Source organism: Cervus elaphus, chromosome 18 (genome assembly GCF_910594005.1).
Source record: "Cervus elaphus chromosome 18, mCerEla1.1, whole genome shotgun sequence".
Lineage (NCBI taxonomy): Eukaryota > Metazoa > Chordata > Mammalia > Artiodactyla > Cervidae > Cervus > Cervus elaphus.
The window spans coordinates 108159790-108179388 of record NC_057832.1 but is presented as its reverse complement, the minus strand read 5'-3'; the positions used below and the strand labels follow the sequence as shown (position 1 = coordinate 108179388).

General features: G+C 41.1%; 1 protein-coding gene across 1 annotated transcript in view; it reads left to right on the top strand.

Moving 5' to 3' along the window:
* The window catches only part of SVOPL (SVOP like), an 83810-nt gene that overhangs the window by 33816 nt on the left and 30395 nt on the right, over positions 1 to 19599 (top strand). The window contains exons 11-14 of the mRNA XM_043873435.1: positions 2511 to 2716; positions 3539 to 3650; positions 4443 to 4524; positions 6574 to 6663. Coding sequence (XP_043729370.1) covers positions 2511 to 2716; positions 3539 to 3650; positions 4443 to 4524; positions 6574 to 6663 — 490 coding nt within the window. The remainder of the gene's footprint in view (positions 1 to 2510; positions 2717 to 3538; positions 3651 to 4442; positions 4525 to 6573; positions 6664 to 19599) is intronic.

The window sequence follows — 19599 nt, the reverse complement described above, 5'->3', positions numbered from 1 at the left end:
AATCTTACAAATGTAATAATAAGCAAAGCAAGTCAGACACAGAATACATAATACACGCTTCCGTTTATAGAAAGATTCAGAACAGTGGAAACTTAATGATAGTGTTTGAACTCAGGAAATTGGCTGTCTCTCTGCCTTTCCCAGATATAATCACTAAAAGTGCGTTGATGTTTCTCCTTTTGAGACTTTTTAATTTTTAAAATACTCTCAGTATTTGGAAATTAAGCAAAATTTAAAGTTACCTTAATAGCAAGTTGATTATTGTCTTCTTTTTAAATATTTCATGATGAGAATTTCCAAGCTCACATGAAAGCAGAGAGGATACCTTGATGAAGTCTAATTTACTTGCCACTCAGATCTGACAATCACAGATATTTACCCATATTTGCTTTGGCTGTTTTTCCTGTTCTGAAGTATTTCCAAGTAGGCCCAACACTTCATGCCATTTCATCCCCAGGTTTTCATTAAGAGTCTCAACTACTTGAGGACCTTTTCTTAGATGATTCCAACCCTATAATCACACCAACAAGGTTAACAATTGTGGGAATCACCTAGTGGTTCATTGGCTAAGACCCTGTACTCCTAATGCAGGAGGCCTGGGTTTGATCCCTGCTCAGGGAACTAGATCCCACGTGTTGCAATTAAAGAGCCACAACTAAAGATATTATTTGCCACAACTAAGATCCGGTGCAGCCAAATAAATAAAATTAAATATGAAAAAATATTAACAATCATCACTAGTATCATGCAGTGTGCAGAATATATGTAATTTCCCCTAATTGTCCCCATGTGTCTTTTACATGTGGCTTTAATAACCATTTCCGTAAAACAGGCATGAGGGGGGCTTCTGGGAGGCTGACTTTATTCTTTTTCTTCACTTTGATATATGAACTTTATGTTATGTTTATATTTAAATAAAATAAAATTTATTTAGATATAAAACATTTATATTTATTTTAAATATATAAAAATATTTAAGAATAGACCAAAAAAAAAAAAAAAAAAGAGAGAGAGCGAGAGGAAGGAAATATAAAGCAAAAGCAAAAACCTTGCATGGCTTCCTGACCTCCGAAAGGCAGAATTCTAAAGATGACCCCCGAGATTTCCAACACCTGGTGATTCCATCAAACACTCACTTGACTGTGGATGTGAAAGCAGAGCATAGATGTAATAAGTATGGTTATCCGACCTAAAACAGGGAGCATAGCCTGGATTAGGCAGGTGGATGCAATCTAATCACCCGAGTCTTTAAAAGTGGAGAAGTCTCTCCAGCTGGAATCAGAGCTGCAGCAGAAGGGAAGTGTGGGGTAAGGCGGGAACACGGGGTGGTTACGACTGCTGTCGCTGGCTCTGCAGACGAGGAACAAGGGGGCCTGCAGAAGCTGAAAAACCCTGGTCAGCAGCCAGCAAGGACGTGGACGTGGGTCCTACAGCCTGTGCAGCTGGGTTCTGCCAGCCGTCTGGATGAGCTTGAAGATGGACTCTCCCATAAAAAGTGGAGCAGCCCCGCCTACACTGGCGTTTCTGCCTCCTGAGACACCGAGCCGAGAAGTCAGCCAGACCCACTGAAGTGCTGACCTCCAGGACTGTGAGATAACTGTGAACTGTTTAAAGCACTAAGTTTGTGCTCACATGTTGGAGCAGCTGCAGAAAAGGAAACTGTTACCCAGTCTAAGCTTGTGCTGCTTGCTACATGGCAGGCAAGTAGAAGACAAGGTGTGGAGGCAAATGATAGTGACTTTATCCAGAATGCCAGCAGACTGAGAAGATGGTGGACTAAAGTTTTAAAGAACCATCTTAACCTAGAGTAGCATTCAGGCTGCTCTTTAGCTGAGGGAAAGATGAAGGTGGGAGGGTTCGAGAGGAGAGGGTCAGGATGAGTTGCAGACTTCTTGGAGCCACTGGCCTTCAAGGGAAGCTTAGCCTTTCTTTGTTCTGTTTGCTCACAAGGCTGGATTATAAGGTTTCTGCAAAATTTCAAATCAATATTGGTTATTTTTATTCTACCACCCTTATCTCTGCTTATTTGCAAGGTTTCTAGGCTGAAAACGAACTTACCTACAACTAGTAGCTATAACTAACCCGGGACCACCTGGGATGGGAACTTAATAAGCTGTGTGGGCACAAGCAACAGTGCTCTGATAGCTAACTCTGTGTATTCAGGGCTAAAGTAACAGAGTACATGAGCTGAAGAATGAAGGGGGCAGTTTCAACATGGTGTTAGTTCTGTTCTGACTCTGTGACAAAACTCTCTCCTGGCCTGAGGGGTCCTCTGAGCCCTTTCTGCTTTTTCTTGCAAATCCATTTCTCACCGTGCAGTCTCTGGTGAAGGCCACCCTCCAGTCTCCCCCTGAAATGTGACCCCACTTTCCCCTCCCCTTCTTTCCCCTCCCACACACCGTGTCTTCCACCTGAAAAGCTCTCCCTGCTTCTCCCCGCCTCTCATGGGGCTACCCCTTCTTCAGGCCTGGAGACAGCCTTTCCTGATGTCCATCTTTTCTTGCTTCCAGGCTGGGCATCTCTTTCGCCTACTACGGGGTCATCCTGGCCAGCGCCGAGCTGCTGGAGCGGGACCTAGTCTGTGGCTCGCGGTCCGAGTCCGAGGTGGCCGTGACCGTGGGGGCCTTGGAGGAGAGCCAGAGCCCCTGTTACTGCCACATGTTCGCCCCCTCCGACTACAGGACCATGATTATCAGCACCGTTGGCGAAATTGCTCGTAAATGTCTCTCTCTGTTGCGTGGCTCTCTGTTTTGGGTGGGGGACGGGCAACTCAGAGCCTCACAGAGAAGAGTGGCCTGTCATACACTTGGATCCTGCCTGGTAGGACTAGATGAGTCCCCAAATCATGCTGACGTGTCTCCAGTGTGGATGCAAGTGGGGAGGGAGGACAAGTCTGGAGACATGGAGCTTTAAATTACTTTATCGAATCAATTCTAAGATGCATTTCCCCACATTGTAATGTCTCTGCAACTGGGATGTGTCTTGCAATGACTTGTTAGGTTTCCCTTTGGAAGCACTGTTTCTGCTTTAATAGGCATAAAATAATGGTACTTAATCATTAGCACCTTGGACTTCCCTGGTGGTCTAGTGGGTAAGACTCCATGCTTCCACTGCAGGGGCTGTGGGTTTGATTCCTGGTTGGGGAAGTTCCACATGCTGCATTATGTACCGCCCCTCCCCCCCGCCCCCCCCCCCCGCCGAAAAAAAAATTCATGGCATCTTGAATTTGAAAAACAGCATAAAATATTTAAAATATAGATCGAACAAGTGGGCAGTTTACAATAGACATATATACAGTAATACACATCCTGGACATAAAATATACGTCGCATACACCAATGTGTTTTTCTCAGACCCACATGGGAAAAGGATGTGAAAAGAGCATGATGTTGATGACAGTGTGACTGTTCTTGGCTGCAATGCCCATGAGGTTTGAATTAAGTTGTTTCTTTATGAAATGACAGGGAGGAAACCATGTCAGTGTTGATAAATGCCATTTGCTGTCAAAGTTCTGAAAATTGCCTTTGTTTTTTTCCAGTGAATCCTTTAAACATCCTGGGCATTAATTTCCTGGGGAGACGGCTGAGCCTTTCTATTACCATGGGATGTACAGCTTTATTCTTCCTGCTCCTCAATATTTGCACCTCAAGGTATTTGCTCTCTGGCTGCTTTGGAACAATTTAGTTTTGAGCGGTGGTTTTAAGATGAGGTCTCCTGGGGACTTCTCTGGCAGTCCCGTGGTTAAGACTCCACGCTTCCACTGCAGAGAGTGCAGGTTCGATCCCTGGTTGGAGAACTAAGATCCCACATGCCCCATAGCCAGAAAAAAAAAGTGTAAAATAAATAAAATGAGGTCTCCTGACCCATGGCCTTCAATGCGGGTCAGGAACAAGTCCCTTTCCCTAGGAAAGTAGAGTACAAGCTGCCTCTGCCCCTCCTACTCCTTTTCTCCCCCTGAACAGGACTAGCCTGGGGGCATTCAGTTTGCTCACCGAGATATTTAGGATCTTTTTACAAAGTTTCCTGGAGAATGGGGAATTTGGTTGCTGACCAAATGAGCTGCACCATTGTCAAGACAGTGATGTAGATAGCATACCTGTGGTGGGAAAATTCATTGCACTCTGAATTTGTGACTCTAGGGTGGCCTCATTCATAGTATGTATGACTTATTCTGCGCACTGTACCGTTTTCCAGGAGTGGTCACAGAGGTGTGCTCGTCTGGGGTGGGGGGCAGGCTGGAACGGCACACTCTGGGGGAACAGGATGGAAGGTCTGGGTCAGGTGTTGCTTTAGGACCCCACAGTCAGGCCAGCTGATAAGCAGCACCCCGGGGTCCTGGCCCCCGTGGGTGTGTGTGTGTTGGCCGCTACAATGCACCAGGATGGGGGCCCCGGAAGGTCCTCCCATGCTGCCTCTGTGATGTCTCCCTTCCGGTTCCCTAGTGCCGGCCTCATCGGCTTCCTCTTCATGCTGAGGGCTCTGGTGGCAGCTAACTTCAACACCATCTACATTTACACCGCTGAGGTTAGTTTTGGGGAAGGGGTGGCTTACATCAAGGTGTTTGTGTGTAGATAACGCATCCCTGGCTTCTGCTGACTTCTGATGAGTTTCTAAAAACATCCTATTAAAATGACACCAGAAAGTGTATTTGATGTGGTCTTTCTCCTGCCCCATGGGGTCTAGTGAAAGCCAGTCTCTAAGAAGAAAGATAGGACCTTCTCCCTTTCTCACTAAATCACATTCACATTAAAAAAATAACAACAAAAAACCTCATTGCCCGCTTACCCTGCTTCCCGAAGAAATAGGGCCCATACCTGCATGTTGCTGATAAAATGTAAAGCACCCTATTTCTCTCTCTTTTTGAAATTAGAATGTACTTTTCAACTTTTTTCTTTTGAAAGATCACATCCCACTCTGTTGTTTGTTGTGTGTGGCTTAAATTCAAATATAAGAGTAATTTATCTTTAATTTATTGAATTATTCCATATACTTAATACATCTACTTCTGAGGGGGCTCCTCAGAAAGCCCCAGTTTAAAGAGCAAACATTCCTAGAAATAAGCAATGTCTGAATAGGAAACAGTATTTTAACTGGCTTTGTTTTTCTTTGAGCTAAAGAAAGTGGTACTGTAGGGACTGCTAAGGCTGCATTCATTTTCATATCAGGAAAGGTAAAAGTCTGTTCAAAATACAGATATTACATATCAAAATCATTAAAGCTACAGGAAAAAAATATTCTTTTCCTCTCATGCAGATTAACAATAGGAAATTATAACATATTTGACATATATCAGTACATATACTCCATTTGGTTCCATTGACAAAATCTTCTAAATTATTGTCAATTTGTAAACTTAAAGGTCTATATGTATTGTGGCGTACCTCTAAAATTATATTTGGAATATTCAATTTAACATTTTGGAATGTGTTCATTTAAAGGGTTGTTTCTAAGTATTTTTCCCCTGATACTTATGGCTTAAAAAAAAATCAAAGATGTCTTGAATTATTTCATCTCCTAGAATTGTCAAAACACAAAAATATTGATATTAGAGCAAAGGTCATCTATATGTATCTGAATCCATTGTTTTCAATAGCCAGTAACCTCATTTTCCACAAAAAAAGAACTCCAGGAAAAGGCACTCAACCCCTAGGTCATCTTTTATAAATATAGCGGTTTCCCCTGGGGCAGGATAGCATCTTGTTGCATCTGACAGATGGTGTGTAGAGAGGTCACATGCTTTACTTTGGTGAATTGATAAAAACTGATCAGTACTACATAGCATTCAGAGAAAATTTTCCAAAATTAAGAAGCATTCTTTCATATATTCTCCCTACATATTCTCCTATAATCTTCTTTATTAAATATTTGCCTATCAAGGATTCTGTATCAATAAAGTACAGATTTTTGGTGGTGGTTTAGTCAATAAGTCATGTCCAAGGGTTGCAACCCCATGGACTGTAGCCTGCCAGGCTTCTTTGTCAATGGAATTTTCCAGACAAGAATACCAGAGTGGGTTGCCGTTTCCTTCTCCAGGGGATCTTTCTGACCCAGGGTTTGAACTTGGGTCTCCTGCATTGCAGATTAATGAGGTCTTGCTATAAATGAAAGAAAGCAGGCTGTGCCATATGGTTTTGCAATGCAAAAACGGTGGATGGTGTAGTTTGTATCTGACACTTCAGTCAATTCACTGTATCTATATTAAAGATTTGCTTGGATTGTTATTATTTGGGGCGTATTTTCTTTCCATTCAGTAGAACCTCCTTTATATGTTTATAGCTCTAAGGTGGAACTCTATCTGATTCCAAAGTTTAGCTTTCTAAAATCACATTTGGAATATTAAACACATATTTTGGAATTTGCTCACTGAAAGGATGATTTCTAAATGTTTATTACCTGATAGTGTTAAAATTCAAAGTTGTATACCTGAGAAAATGAACATCTTCTATTCTTTTCCTATCTATATAGACTATTTGGCCTTTTATATATTATCAAAGCCTGACCCAGGGAGGGAAGAACAGAGGACTTGGGAAAGGAGGATTCTAAACTGATGCTTTCTCCACTGCCCCCATGCAGGTCTACCCCACGATGATGCGTGCTTTGGGGATGGGGACCAGCGGCTCCCTCTGTCGCATTGGAGCAATGGTGGCACCATTTATATCCCAGGTACAGCCCAGCGGTCTCTGTAGGAGGATGGATATGTCTAAGGGAGGCGGGGAAACAGTGGCCTGGGTCCCTTCAGGTTAAGGGTTTAACCAAAGGTTTGTCTACATGAGTTTCCTTGAGGTGCTGTTTTCTCATTGGTGAATTTGGTGGGAAAAGAGGCTAAATCAATGCTTCCAGTCAACAGCATGTATTGCGTCATATGAAGGGTTTGGATTTTGCTGGCCATTGTTAGCAGAAGATGCCAAAGACATGGATGATCCAGGGAGCTGGAGTCGTCGAGTGACAGTGGGCTCCAACTCTGCTGTCAAGGGTGCAATTGAAAAACAGAACACAAACGTGCGGGGAGGCTGAACCAGGGTGCGGCGAGGTGGCCCTGGGAAGGGCAAGTCCGGCACTCAGGCAAACCAGTTGCAGGCTGGGAGAAAATCCAGAGGTGGTCGGGACCATGATGGGGGGGCCCTTGTGTCAGGAGGGAATCAGGCAGATACAGTAACCCACATGGTCGTGGTTCCTCAGAGGGACCAAACACCTTGCCCCTCGGCACTGGTCATTCTGTTTGGCTACAAGAAGTGGAAATCAGCCTGACCTGGCTGCAGCCAAAAACAAGAGTGGGGTTGGGCCCTGGGTGGGCCTGATCCAGGCTGTGAGCCTTGTTGGGGACCCAGGCTCTGCCTCCTCACATTTGTCTAGGCCCTGTGGTCATTGAGCATTCAGGCTGTGTGCCCTCAAGACCAGTGTGCTGTGCTTGCCTATGGACCTTGCTGCCTTACAAATTCCAAACATCTCTCCTTAGATCCAGCTACCAGAAGATACCAATGTGCTCTCTAAAACCCAGAAAGATGCTCTCCCTGCATCCTACTGGCCAGGCCTGGTCAGGTGTTCATACTTGAGCTACATCAGTTGCAGCCAAGAGTCAGGCTTATGCACAGAAGCAGCCGGGGATGGGCAGTTTTTGGAGAAAGTTTTGGGTTAACGTGGGCTGAGCAGACTGTAATGTGTATTTCCTATTATTTAACAGAGGATTTTGCTACCACTTTTCTTAAGACTATCTTGGGCATGTTTTGCCTGCTCATCTTTATTTATTTGAAAGTTTTATTATTTTTGGCTGCCTTGGGTCTTAGTTGCAGCACTTGGGATCTTTCATCGTGGCGTGAGGGCTTCTCTCTAGCTTTAGCGCAGACTCTCTAGCCCCTTGGCATGTGGGATCTTAGTTCCCCCACCAGGAGTTGAGCTCAAGTCCCCTGTTTTGGAAGGTGGAGTTTTAATCGCTGGACCCTCAGGGAAGTACCCACCTTGTCTTAATTTAAAATGAGGGCAGATTTGGTCTTGCAATTTTGCTTTTCAGAGTTCTTTTGTACTTATTATTTTACCATTTCAGAAAAGAACAAAATGGTGAACGGCAGTAGTAACATATTGATCCTGTTGATCACACTGAGGTATAGTTGGTTTTCCAGACTTTAGAAATAGAGTCTTTTGGGCTTCCCTGCTAGCTCAGAGGGTAAAGAATCTGTCTGCAATGAGGGAGACATGGGCTTGATCCCTGGGTTGGGAAGATCTCCTGGAGAAAGGAATGGCTACCTACTCCAGTATTCTTGCCTGGAGAATTCCGTGGATAGAATAGTCTGGCAGGCTACAGTCCATGAGGTCGCAAACAGTCACACAGCTGAGCGACTAACACTTGCTCAAGCCCTCAGTAAGTGTTAGCTAATAACAGTAACAATGATCAGTAACAATCAATGCAATGTCACGGTCTTTGTAGATTGGGGCCTGGGGACTGGAGTCGACAAGAAGGACGCAGGGGGCCCAAGTCTCAAGTGAAACAAGGGTGCTTTATTTGAGAAAAAGGCATATTCATGTATCTTCATACAAGGCAGCTTTAGGCGGTAAAAAAAAATTGAGCAAAAACAAAGCCAAGCAAATAACAATCTTCAAAGGGCCAGAAAGCATTCCATATCCTGAGTAAGAGGGGCATAACTGAATAGATTACCTTTAAGGAAAAGGTCACTGAAGGGAGTCACTGAAAGGAGTCCAGGCAGGTGCCCTTTCTCATGATCTCAGTCCCGAGAACTGCATGGAGCTCTGCTCGTTCTTGTTTTCCAGGAGCTGATAAGGAATAGAGAGTCCTTGAGAAACGACACACAGAAGAAAATAACATATTGGATCCCTTAAAGTTGAACGTCCCCTGACAATTCCCCCCTTTTTATTTTTCATAATTGGGGGTGACTGTAGATACTTTTGTGAAAAAGGCCCTGACCAATTGAGTTTGTTTAGTTTGAACAATTTTGGTTGAAAGGTATTGGTATATTACAAATATAAGCACCAGGATAATTATCAGCATTATAGTTCCAGATCCAATACTATGTGTAATGCTTTGAAATCATCTTCGAGGGTCTAGCCCAGATAATTGATCAGCTAGCTGCTCAGCTAAGGTTTCCAAATTGTTGGAAGAGGGTAGACTCTTAGAGAAGGTTTCAAGGATTTCCTTTTGCAACAATTGTGCATTTATGTATATCTTGCAAATGAAATCTGATTTGTTCCCAATTGTAAGCACTATGGTTGAACCAAACAGGAGTGATACAAAATTTAGAATTCCAATCACAATTTAATAATACTTGTTTTTGTAAATCTAATAATTGATCTCCAACCCATTGGATAGCTGCTTTTAATTCCTGAATTTTATCTTGAACTTTTCCATCTATCTGAACCTGAGTGACCCATATAGTATGAACATCTTTAGTCCAATTTTGAACAAAGTTTTGTGTTTGAATTGAAGTTTGTAAAGCAATGTCTGTGACAGCAGCAGTGGTGCAAATGGCTATTAACCCCCAAATGCCAAGAATCAACCATCCAATGAATTGCTTAGATCGTCGGAGTAATTTAGTGAGTAACTGGGAGGCAAGTCTTGCCATGGGACCCTTCTTCCAGGGTCGTTGGAGATCTACTGGCAACCACAGACTACGTTGAGATTGAAGAATCAAAAGGGATTTGTTTTTTTAGAGAAATAGAGGAATTAAGACAGGTATACAATTTGCAATCTATACAAGTCACAGGATGTAAATTCTTATTAAATTGTAAGTTTCCTATGGCTATAACAAAAGGAAGGGGAACACAAGCTTGTATAAAATATGAATGATTGTAATGGAAGGAATAGTTACTATGACTATGACTGGTCCCTGTGAAATATCCAGTCCAAGTTCCAAGTTTTTCAGTACTTGTAGCAAGTTTCCAGATGTCCCACTGTTCAGGCCCAATTTGTTTATTGAGGACGATTTGAGGACAAGGAGGTAATATTCCCCTGTCAAGCCAGCCAAGAAGTCCTTTGTCATGGAGGTGTTCCATTGAACTGTTGGTAACCTTCCATGCTACTTGAGTAACATAATCACACATAGAACTGTTAATATCATCTGAGCAGTTAGATAACCACATACCATGGGGTCCCCAGTCAACAATGGTGTAATTGGCCACAACCATTAATTTCCCTGATTTACCTTGACAACTGTCTCAATAAACAGGAGTATATTCAAAATCCTTATAAGTAAACCCCTTACATTCCAACTTTTGTCCTTTTCCTAGAGTTTTGGTAGTATTGACATGGTTCTCATAAAAGGACAGGGCAGTAAACAGTCTAAACAATGTGCGGAAGTTCTTTTTTGGAGGCAGGACGAAAGCCCATGTTTGTCAACTAACATTAATACATAATTCTGCTGGGCCTATGCATAAAGGAAGGATTTCATAGCCTAGAGAAATGTTGGTCTTCCTTCTTCCTCAGGATGAGAGGGCCCCTCCAAGCTCCAAGGAGGAGGCATATGTACTGAGTCATTGGCGGATATGATCGGTCCTATAACTGTCCATTTTGTAACCTGCAATAAAGGGGGGTTAGGTATATAAGCCCAGTAAGTGTATTAATCAAGTCAGCCTGAGCGGGGGAAGCAAAAGCAAGCATAGCGACAAAAATATTTTCAGGATTCCGAGGCGTTCCCTGTTGAGAAACCAGATTTTCAGCTTGATTAGTAAGGGTTTTTATCTGTCCCCAAGTAGGGAGATCATGAGGTCAATGATGTCGAGTGTGGTATTTCTTGGAAATTTTTAAAGCCGCCATGGCTTGTACTGGAAACTCCTCCTCCTGGGGATTTTGCTGTTTCTTCTCTATCTTGAATGCCCGTGGCTCCCCTGGGGTGGATCTTCCAAAGAGGGAGCCAACTGATTTCGTTGGATCCATCTGGAGAAATACAAGCATACCCCTTTCCCTGTAATATTAATTTTCCAGATTTCCATTGTTTAGTCAACCTGTCTTGATACCAAATGGGCAGAGGAAGGGAGGTATCCTTCAATGCCTCGAAATGTTTTTCTGCTTTTGTCAAAATGTCTCCTTGCGGTAAGTTTAAAAAATTTAAAACAAATAAAGCTGTATTAACAGTAGTTATAGGATTAAAGAATATATTGTGTTGGAATCTAGTAAAGTCTGCTCTGGATAAGGAAGATATAAGTGTTCCTGTGTATTCCCCCTTTAAAAATTTTTTTATTTGTAGTTTCAGTGTGTGATGTGCTTGTTAAACTATGCCCTGTGCTTGTGGATTATAAGGAATACCTGTAACATGTTTAATAGAAAATGATTGCAAAAATTGTTTGAATTGCCTAGAAATATAGGTAGGGCCATTGTCTGTTTTTATAGAACTAGGTGTTCCCATTATTGTAAAGCAAGTTAATGGGTGGATTATAACATGTTGTGTAGTTTCACCTCAGGGAGGTGTGACCCATATAAAAGAAGAATTTGTATCGATTGAGACATGTAAGAAGGAAGAGGGAGAAAGTTCAGGGCAATGAGTTACATCCATTTGCCATAGTTCATTGGGTTGTAATCCTTGAGGATTGATACTTTGTGCAATGGGTTGAAGATGTAGGGTCCTACAAGTAGAGCAATTATTAATGATTTCTTTAGCGTGTCGGTATGGAATTTTCCAAATTTGATGTAATGAGTCAGCATTATTGTGTAATAGAACATGTTGCTCTTCAGGAGTAGCAAAAGAGACAAGTTTGTCAGCTTGTTCATTGCCATGAGCCATAGGGCCAGGAAGACAAGAATGTGTTTGAATATGGGTAAGATAAATGGGGGAAGTGCGGTTCTCAACAATAGATTGTAGTTCAAGAAAAAGTTGTTGGATAATAGATTGATTAGAATTTATGGTAGAAGTTTCTATATTTCTTAATACAAAAACTGAGTATAAGCAGTCAGAAACTATATTAATAGAATATAAATGTAGGTGAATAACCTGAATGAGAGCATATAATTCATTTTTTTGAGCAGAGTGAGATTTAGTATAAAAGACTATATTCTTTGAGAGACCAGAATGAGGCTTTGGCATTTATAGTCCCATCTATATAGAAAACATCAGTTTGAGGTATAGGTTGTGATGTGACAATGTGAGAGAGAATAAATTCAGTATTTTTGAAGAAATTCCAGAGTTTGTTAGAAGGATAAATGAAATTTCTGCAAAATATTCCAGGAAGGCTATTTGGAAATCGGTAGAAGTTTGTAATGTGTTCTCGAATTGAGATTTATTAATAGGTACTACAATTTTATGAGGATCGGAGTCGATTAGAGTCTTAGCTCTATTTCTTCCATTGATAATGATTAGAGTGATCAAATCAAGATACGGTGTAAGTGACTTTGTCCCTCTAAAATGGGTATAGATCCTTTCTATTGGGTATTCTTGTTGGGTAAGAAGTCCTGTGGGAGAATGGAGAGAGGGGAGTATAAATAATTCTAGAGGTAAATCAAGTCTAATACGAGTAAGAAATTGTTTTTGCAATTTATTTTGTATTAAGCAGTTTTTCTTGTGCCTCTTGTGAAAGTGAATGAGGGCTATTTAAATCAGGATCTCTTTTTAAAGTGTTAAATAAATTAGTTGATAATTTGTAATGTCTAAAGAGGGTCTAATCCAATTTATATCGCCTAACAGTTTTGAAAATCATTCAAGGTTGATAATTTATTAACATGAATCTGTGTTAGCTGGGGAGTATATTGTCTATTAACAAATCTTAACAGTCAGGTGTAGATGTTTGAATCTTTTCAGGGGCAATGATTAATTTAGAAGCTTTTAAGCATTGTTGAGCTATGTCAAACATCTGTTGAGTTTCTAAAATAGATGGAGCTGAAAACAATATATAATCCATATAATGAATAACAAGAAAGTCAGGAAATTGTTTTCTTACAGGTTGAAGGGCTTTGGTTACATAATATTGACACATGGTGGGAGAATTCATCATTTCTTGAGGCAACATAGTCCATTGATACCATTTATGAGGCCCGATATAATTATGATAAGGAAGAGAGAAAGCAAATTTCTCTTGGTCTAGAGGGTGTAAAGGTAAAGTAAAAAAGCAATCCTGTAAATCTATAATAATAATATGCCAGTTTTGAGGAATAGTGGTAGGTGATGGAATTCCTGGTTGTAATGCACCCATAGATTTCATAGATGTATTAACTTTTCGAAGATCTGTTAAAAGACGCCATTTGCCAGATTTCTTTTTTATTACAAAAATGGGAGAATTCCAAGGGGAACAAGATTCCTCAATATGTTTTAATTTCAATTGCGTACCTATGAGTTCCTTAGCAGCCTCTAATTTCTCTTTTGTAAGGGGCCATTGCTCTGTCTAAATAGGCTTGTCATTTTTCCAAGTTATTTTAATAATTGTATTGTTTGTTAAATGAGCAGTGACCCCTAGGAAAAATGTGGAATATATATTTGAGTTTGCCATTGCATAAGTAAATCTCTTCCTATTAAATTAAGGGGTGCATCTATCACATAAGGTTGTAATGTTGCAGGCTGGCCTTCTGGTCCCTCATATGGATATATTTGGACATTTTGATAAACCTCTTGTATTTTGCTTTGAAAAATTCCTGCAATTTGGCAAGAAATTCTCTGTATAGACCAATATTAGAGCCATAAATGTTTGGAAATAATGGTAATATCAGATCCAGTATCAAGAAGACCAGAAAATGTTTTGCCATTAATTTTGATATTTATATTTGGTTGTACATATTCAGATACTATTGATGTCCATAAGGACTGCTTTTGATCTGTATTACCAAGTCTACCTGTCTGTATACCATTAGAGGAGTTAATAGAAATGTAAAGTAAAAGAAGTAATTGGGCAATTTTGTCCCCCTTTTTGAATTGTCATAGTATCTGAGATGACATCATAATTTGAATTTTTTTTCTTGTAATCTGAATCAATTATTTCAGGGTGAATAGTAATTTCTTTAGAAGTCAGACTAGATTGGCCAAGTATAAGGCCGAAGGTTTGTGAGGGTAGGGGTCCATAAAGTCTAGTAGGTATTCTAGAAGGGACTGCTTGAGGAAAAAGAAGAAAATCATTTAGGGCTGATATATCAACGGCAGCATTGCTGGATGTTGAAGATTTGAGGGAAAAGATGGAGTTTGCCCCTCGTTTTTGTCGATGGGGACCCAGGGAGTCCCCATCTTTGAGTTTCCCTAAATAGGGTTCCCTTCAACATCATACTTAGATTGACATTTTTTTCACCCAGTGTACCCCTTTATGACATTGAGGGCAGACTCCTGGAGGTTTTTTTAGTAGTTTTAATTTTTTCTGTGTGTTTGTTAGGGCAGTCCTTTTTGATTTTATTAAAAATTTTTTTTAAATGGTAATTCGATTTTTATTTTTTGGGGGGGTTGGGGGAAACTTTTATTTATTTATTTTTCCCAATTATTTTTATTAGTTGGAGGCTAATTACTTTACAATATTGTAGTGGTTTTTGCCATACATTGACATGAATCAGCCATGGATTTACATGTGTTCCCCATCCTGAACCCCCCTCCCACCTCCCTCCCCATCCCATCCCTCTGGGTCATCCCAGTGCACCAGCCCCGAGCACTTGTCTCATGCATCCAACCTGGACTGGCGATCTGTTTCACACTTGATAATATACATGTTTTGATGCTGTTCTCTCAGATCATCCCACTCTTGCCTTCTCCCATAGGGTCCAAAAGTCTGTTCTATACATCTGTGTCTCTTTTTCTGTCTTGCATATAGGGTTATTGTTACCATCTTTCTAAATTCCATATATATGTGTTAGTATACTGTATTGGTGTTTTTCTTTCTGGCTTACTTCATTCTGTATAATGGGCTCCAGTTTCATCCACCTCATTAGAACTGATTCAAATGAATTCTTTTTAATGGCTGAGTAATATTCCATTGTGTATATGTACCACAGCTTTCTTATCCATTTGTCTGCTGAGGGGCATCTAGGTTGTTTCCATGTCCTGGCTATTATAGACAGTGCTGCGATGAACACTGGGGTACATGTGTCTCTTTCAAATCTGATTTCCTCGGTGTGTATGCCCAGGAGTGGGATTGCTGGGTCATATGGCAGTTCTATTTCCAGTAGGACAATCCTTTTTTAAATGGCTCTTATCTCCACAAACAAAACATCCTTCATTCCCCTTTTTAAAGGCAGCAGCCATTGCTTCAGATAACATTTGCATTTTCTGAGTTTCTGATCCTAAGTTGCGACAAGCCTTCAAATAATAACATTCCTGGTCTCATGAATTGGAGCGATGGCTCTCTGACATTCCTGATTTAATTCTCATATGCAAGCAGTTTTTCTAATTGCACTCTTGTCTCTGACAACATTATAGGAGATAGCAACTCCCAGTCTAGTTAAAAAATCAGCATAGGCTTCATTAGGCCCTTGTAATATCTTTGTGTAGTTACTTTTAGGTTCCCCTTGAGGAGTAATTCAATCCCAAGCTTCAAGGGCACCTTCTTTCAATTGTTCATGCAACAAACGAGGGCATTGTGTCTGAGCTTTCACTGAATCAAATTGCCCCATACTGGCTAACATTTTAAAAGTAATTTGGTTTTAGGGAGTGCCAGCTCGAGCATTAGAATTGGCATGATTTTGGGTCACATCATGAAACCACATTATCCATTGAAGCTATTTTTCTGGTTTAAGAAGAGCTTTTATCAAAATTCACCAATCATAAGGAATAAAATTTCCAATAGAAGATGCCATAGCATTTAGAAATTCTTTAGTAAAAGGTGAATGAGGCCGTATATAGTTACAGCCTTTTTCATCTGTTGCATATGAGAAAAATCAGTACCTTCATATTGAGGTATTAGTTGCCCTTGAGCATAAACATTTCCTAACACAGGAAAGGCAAAAAGATCATCGGACTCAGAGACTCAAGATTGCAAAGTCAGCAAATCAGAAAGCCTTCACCATGAAGGAGAATGAGTGGATTGTCTGTTTTCATAAATACAAGTGTGTGTTAGGGGCTTATCATTTTCATCAAAAAAAGTATTGTTGGCTTTAGTGTCAGTGAGAGCATCAGAAGAATCATCATCAGATTCATTTTGTCCTCTAATTGAGGGGACCTTCGGTTTCATGCCAATTACAAGAGGAGGAGGAGTGCTTGGGACAGCTGGAGCAGGGATGTTGGGAAAGTTTTGAAACATTTTATGTTGCTCTAATTGGGCCTTCTGTAAAGTCTTATCATCTGATTTATATTTGTATAATGAGTGTTTTGCTTGTTGACGAAATCAGCCTTGAAATGCAAGATCATGGCTTTAATGAGAGCCCACAAGGGCCAGAAATTTATTGGAATATTTCCTCCCCATCTTGCGGCTTGTTCAACATTTTCTTTAACCTGGTTCCAAATTTCTAAATTGAAACTGACTTCATCAGGGAACCAGGGATTGTATTTAACCATTGTTTGGAGACAAGCCTCTATCTGTTGATGTGAAACCGAAAGTCCTTGAACCTTAAATAAATGATGAAGTATAGTAGAAAAGTGGTGGGGCTTTCCAGCCATTTGTCCTATAACCCTGCACTTACCGACCTCCATAGGTCCTAACAGTCACTCTGTCAACTTGCCAAGGACGTTCACCAGGTCCCTGTTCGGGCGCCACTTGTCATGGTCTTTGTAGACTGGGACCTAGGGACTGGAGTCAGACAAGAAGAAGGATGCAGGGGACCCAAGTCTTGAGTGAAACAAGGGTGCTTTATTTTCAGAAACACATGTTCATATATCTTCATACAAGGCAGCTTTAGGCAGTAAAAAAAATTGAGCAAAAACAAAGCCAAGCAAATAACAATCTTCAAACGGCCAGAAAGCATTCCATATCCTGAGTAAGAGGGGCATAACTGAATAAATTACCATTAAGTAAAAGGTCACCAAAGGGAGTCACTGAAAGGAATCCAAGCAGGTGCCCTTTCTCATGATCTCAGTCCTGAGAACTGCATGGAGCTCTGCTCATTCCTATTTTCCAGAAACTGATAAAGAATAGAGAGTCCTTGAGAAACGACACACAAAAGAAGAAAATAACATATTGGATCCCTTAAAGTTGAACGTCCCCTGACAATGCAAGATACTAAATATTCAAACAAGTATTTCTCAACAACAAAACTACTTTTTAGGTCTAGTTGAATTATTTTGATCACAATGAAATTGGAATGTTTTGTTTTCCTTACCAGGTTTAGAATGGGAAGTTAGAATCTAGGAAGATTTGATTGCTTGTAGAATATTTGCCTGGGGTTTGGGGTGGGGTGGACTGTTCCAAGCAGACAGTAGAGCTTGGTGTCACTCTCATAAGTTCATCAGTCAGTGTACCCTTGGACGTGGTTGTCAGACTTTGGTGCATATCAGAATTACTAGGGTAACTTTTAACATGAAGATTCCTTGACTTCACCCAGAAATTCTGATTCTTAATATGAGATTCATCACCTATAGTTTTAACAAAGGGAATCCAGTGTCATTGGTCTGTGGACCAGTGAGAGGTGTGGCAGCCAATGAGGAGTTTGGCTTTACTTTCACTTTTCTTTCTATTCCTTCCTTCTCCTCCTTTCCGTCCAACTCCCCTTCCCTCTCTCCTCCTCCCCTTCCCTCTCTCCTCCTCTTTCTTTTGTCTTTCATTTACTTTGGTGACTCATTTGACAAGTTATTTTCAGCATAATTCTCTACAAACTCTAGGTACTCACTTCACAGTTTGGCAGTTAGAATGCCAAAAGGGACTCCATAAGCTACAATCTATAATTGATAGTATAGAAGCAAGGATTTACAAGGGACTTCTGTACTTCTACTGCAGGGAGCATAGGTTTGATCCCTAGTCTGGGAACTAAGATCCTGCATGCCATGAGGCTCAGCCAAAAAAAAAAGAAAGAATTTATTCCAGTTTAATATTCAACCAACATTTGTTGCATGTTTACTGCATGCCTGGCATTGTTCTCTTACAGCAGTAAATAAGCCAGACCAGGTTCCAGTGGTGTGCCAGAACTGGCCTGCCTTGGCTTGTGAAAACTGTTCAATTTTTAGGGAGTAATTTTGCAAGCTAGTTGATGTCACATTGCAGCTTGAAATTAGCATGGTGGTGGTATTTATCCCATGGCCACAGGCAAATACTATATTAGGACTGTTTTTGGAAAGCCTGTTAAACATTTGGCAGCATGCCACCACAAGATTCTTGATTTCAAGAAGCATAATTTCAAGAGGGTCTTTGTACTTCCTGCTTTTGCATTCCAGTCCCCTATAATGAAAAGGATATCTTTTTTGGGTGTTAGTTGTAGAAGGTCTTGTAGGTCTTCATAGGACCATTTAACTTCAGCGTCTTCAGCATTACTGGTCAGGGCATAGACTTTAATTACCGTGATATTGAATGGTTTGCCTTGGAAATGAACAGAGATCACTCTGTCATTTTGAGATTGCATCCAAGTACTGCATTTCAGACTCTTCTATTGACTATGATGGCTACTCCATTTCTTCTAAAGTATTCTTGCCCACAGTAGTAGATATAATGGTCATCTGATTTAAATCCACCCATTCCAGTCCATTTTAGTTCACTGATTCCTAAAATGTCAATGTTCACTCTTGCCATCTCCTGTTTGACCACTTCCAATTTTCCTTGATTCATGGACCTAACATTCCAGGTTTCTATGCAATATTGCTCTTTACAGCATTGGACTTTACTTCCTTCATCAGTCACATCCAAAACTGGGTGTTGTTTTTGCTTTGGCTCTGTTTCTCCATTCTTTCTGGAGTTATTTCTCCAATGATCTCTAGTAGCATATTGGGTAACTACCGACTTTGGGAGTTCATCTTTCAGTGTCCTATCTTTTTGCCTTTTCATATTGTTCATGGGATTCTCAAGGCAAGAATACTGAAGTGGTTTGCCATTCCCTTCTCCAGTGGACCACATTTTGTCAGAACTCTTCACCATGACCTGTCCATCTTGGGTGGCCCTACTTGGCATGGGTCATAGTTTCACTGAGTTAGACAAGCTTGTGGTCCATTTAATCAGATTGGTTAGTTTTCTGTGATTGTGGTTTTCAGTCTGTCTGCCCCCTGATGGAGAAGGATAAGAGGCTTATGGAAGCTTCCTAGTGGGAGAGACTGCCTGAGGGGGAAACTGAGTCTTGTTCTAATGGGTGGGGCCATGATAAGTAAATCTTTAATCCAATTTAAAGATTTGATTAAATTAGATTTAAAATCAAATCCCATACCTGCCAGAGACACTTGGAGGGCTCAAACATACCTTGTGTGCAGCAGGACCCAGGGACCCTACAGAGACTGAGACAGAACCGTGTTTGTGTGTCTCCTGAGGAGGTGCAGGTCAGCAGTGGACTGCTGCAGGGGCAGGGACTCTGGGTGCAGTAGACCAGGGTATGGCATAAGCCCTCTTGGAGGAGGTCACCATTAGTCCCACCGTAGAACCACCAGAGTTTACACAGGACTGGGGAAAGTGACTCTTGGAGGGCACAAACAGAACCTTGTGTGTACCAGGACCCAGGAGAAAGGAGCCGTGACCCCACAAGAGACTGACGCAGACCTCCCCGTGAGTGTGCAGGAGCCTCCAGCAGAGGCGTGGGTCAGTGGTGGCCTGCTGCAGGGTTGGGGGCACTGAGTGTAGCAGTGAGTG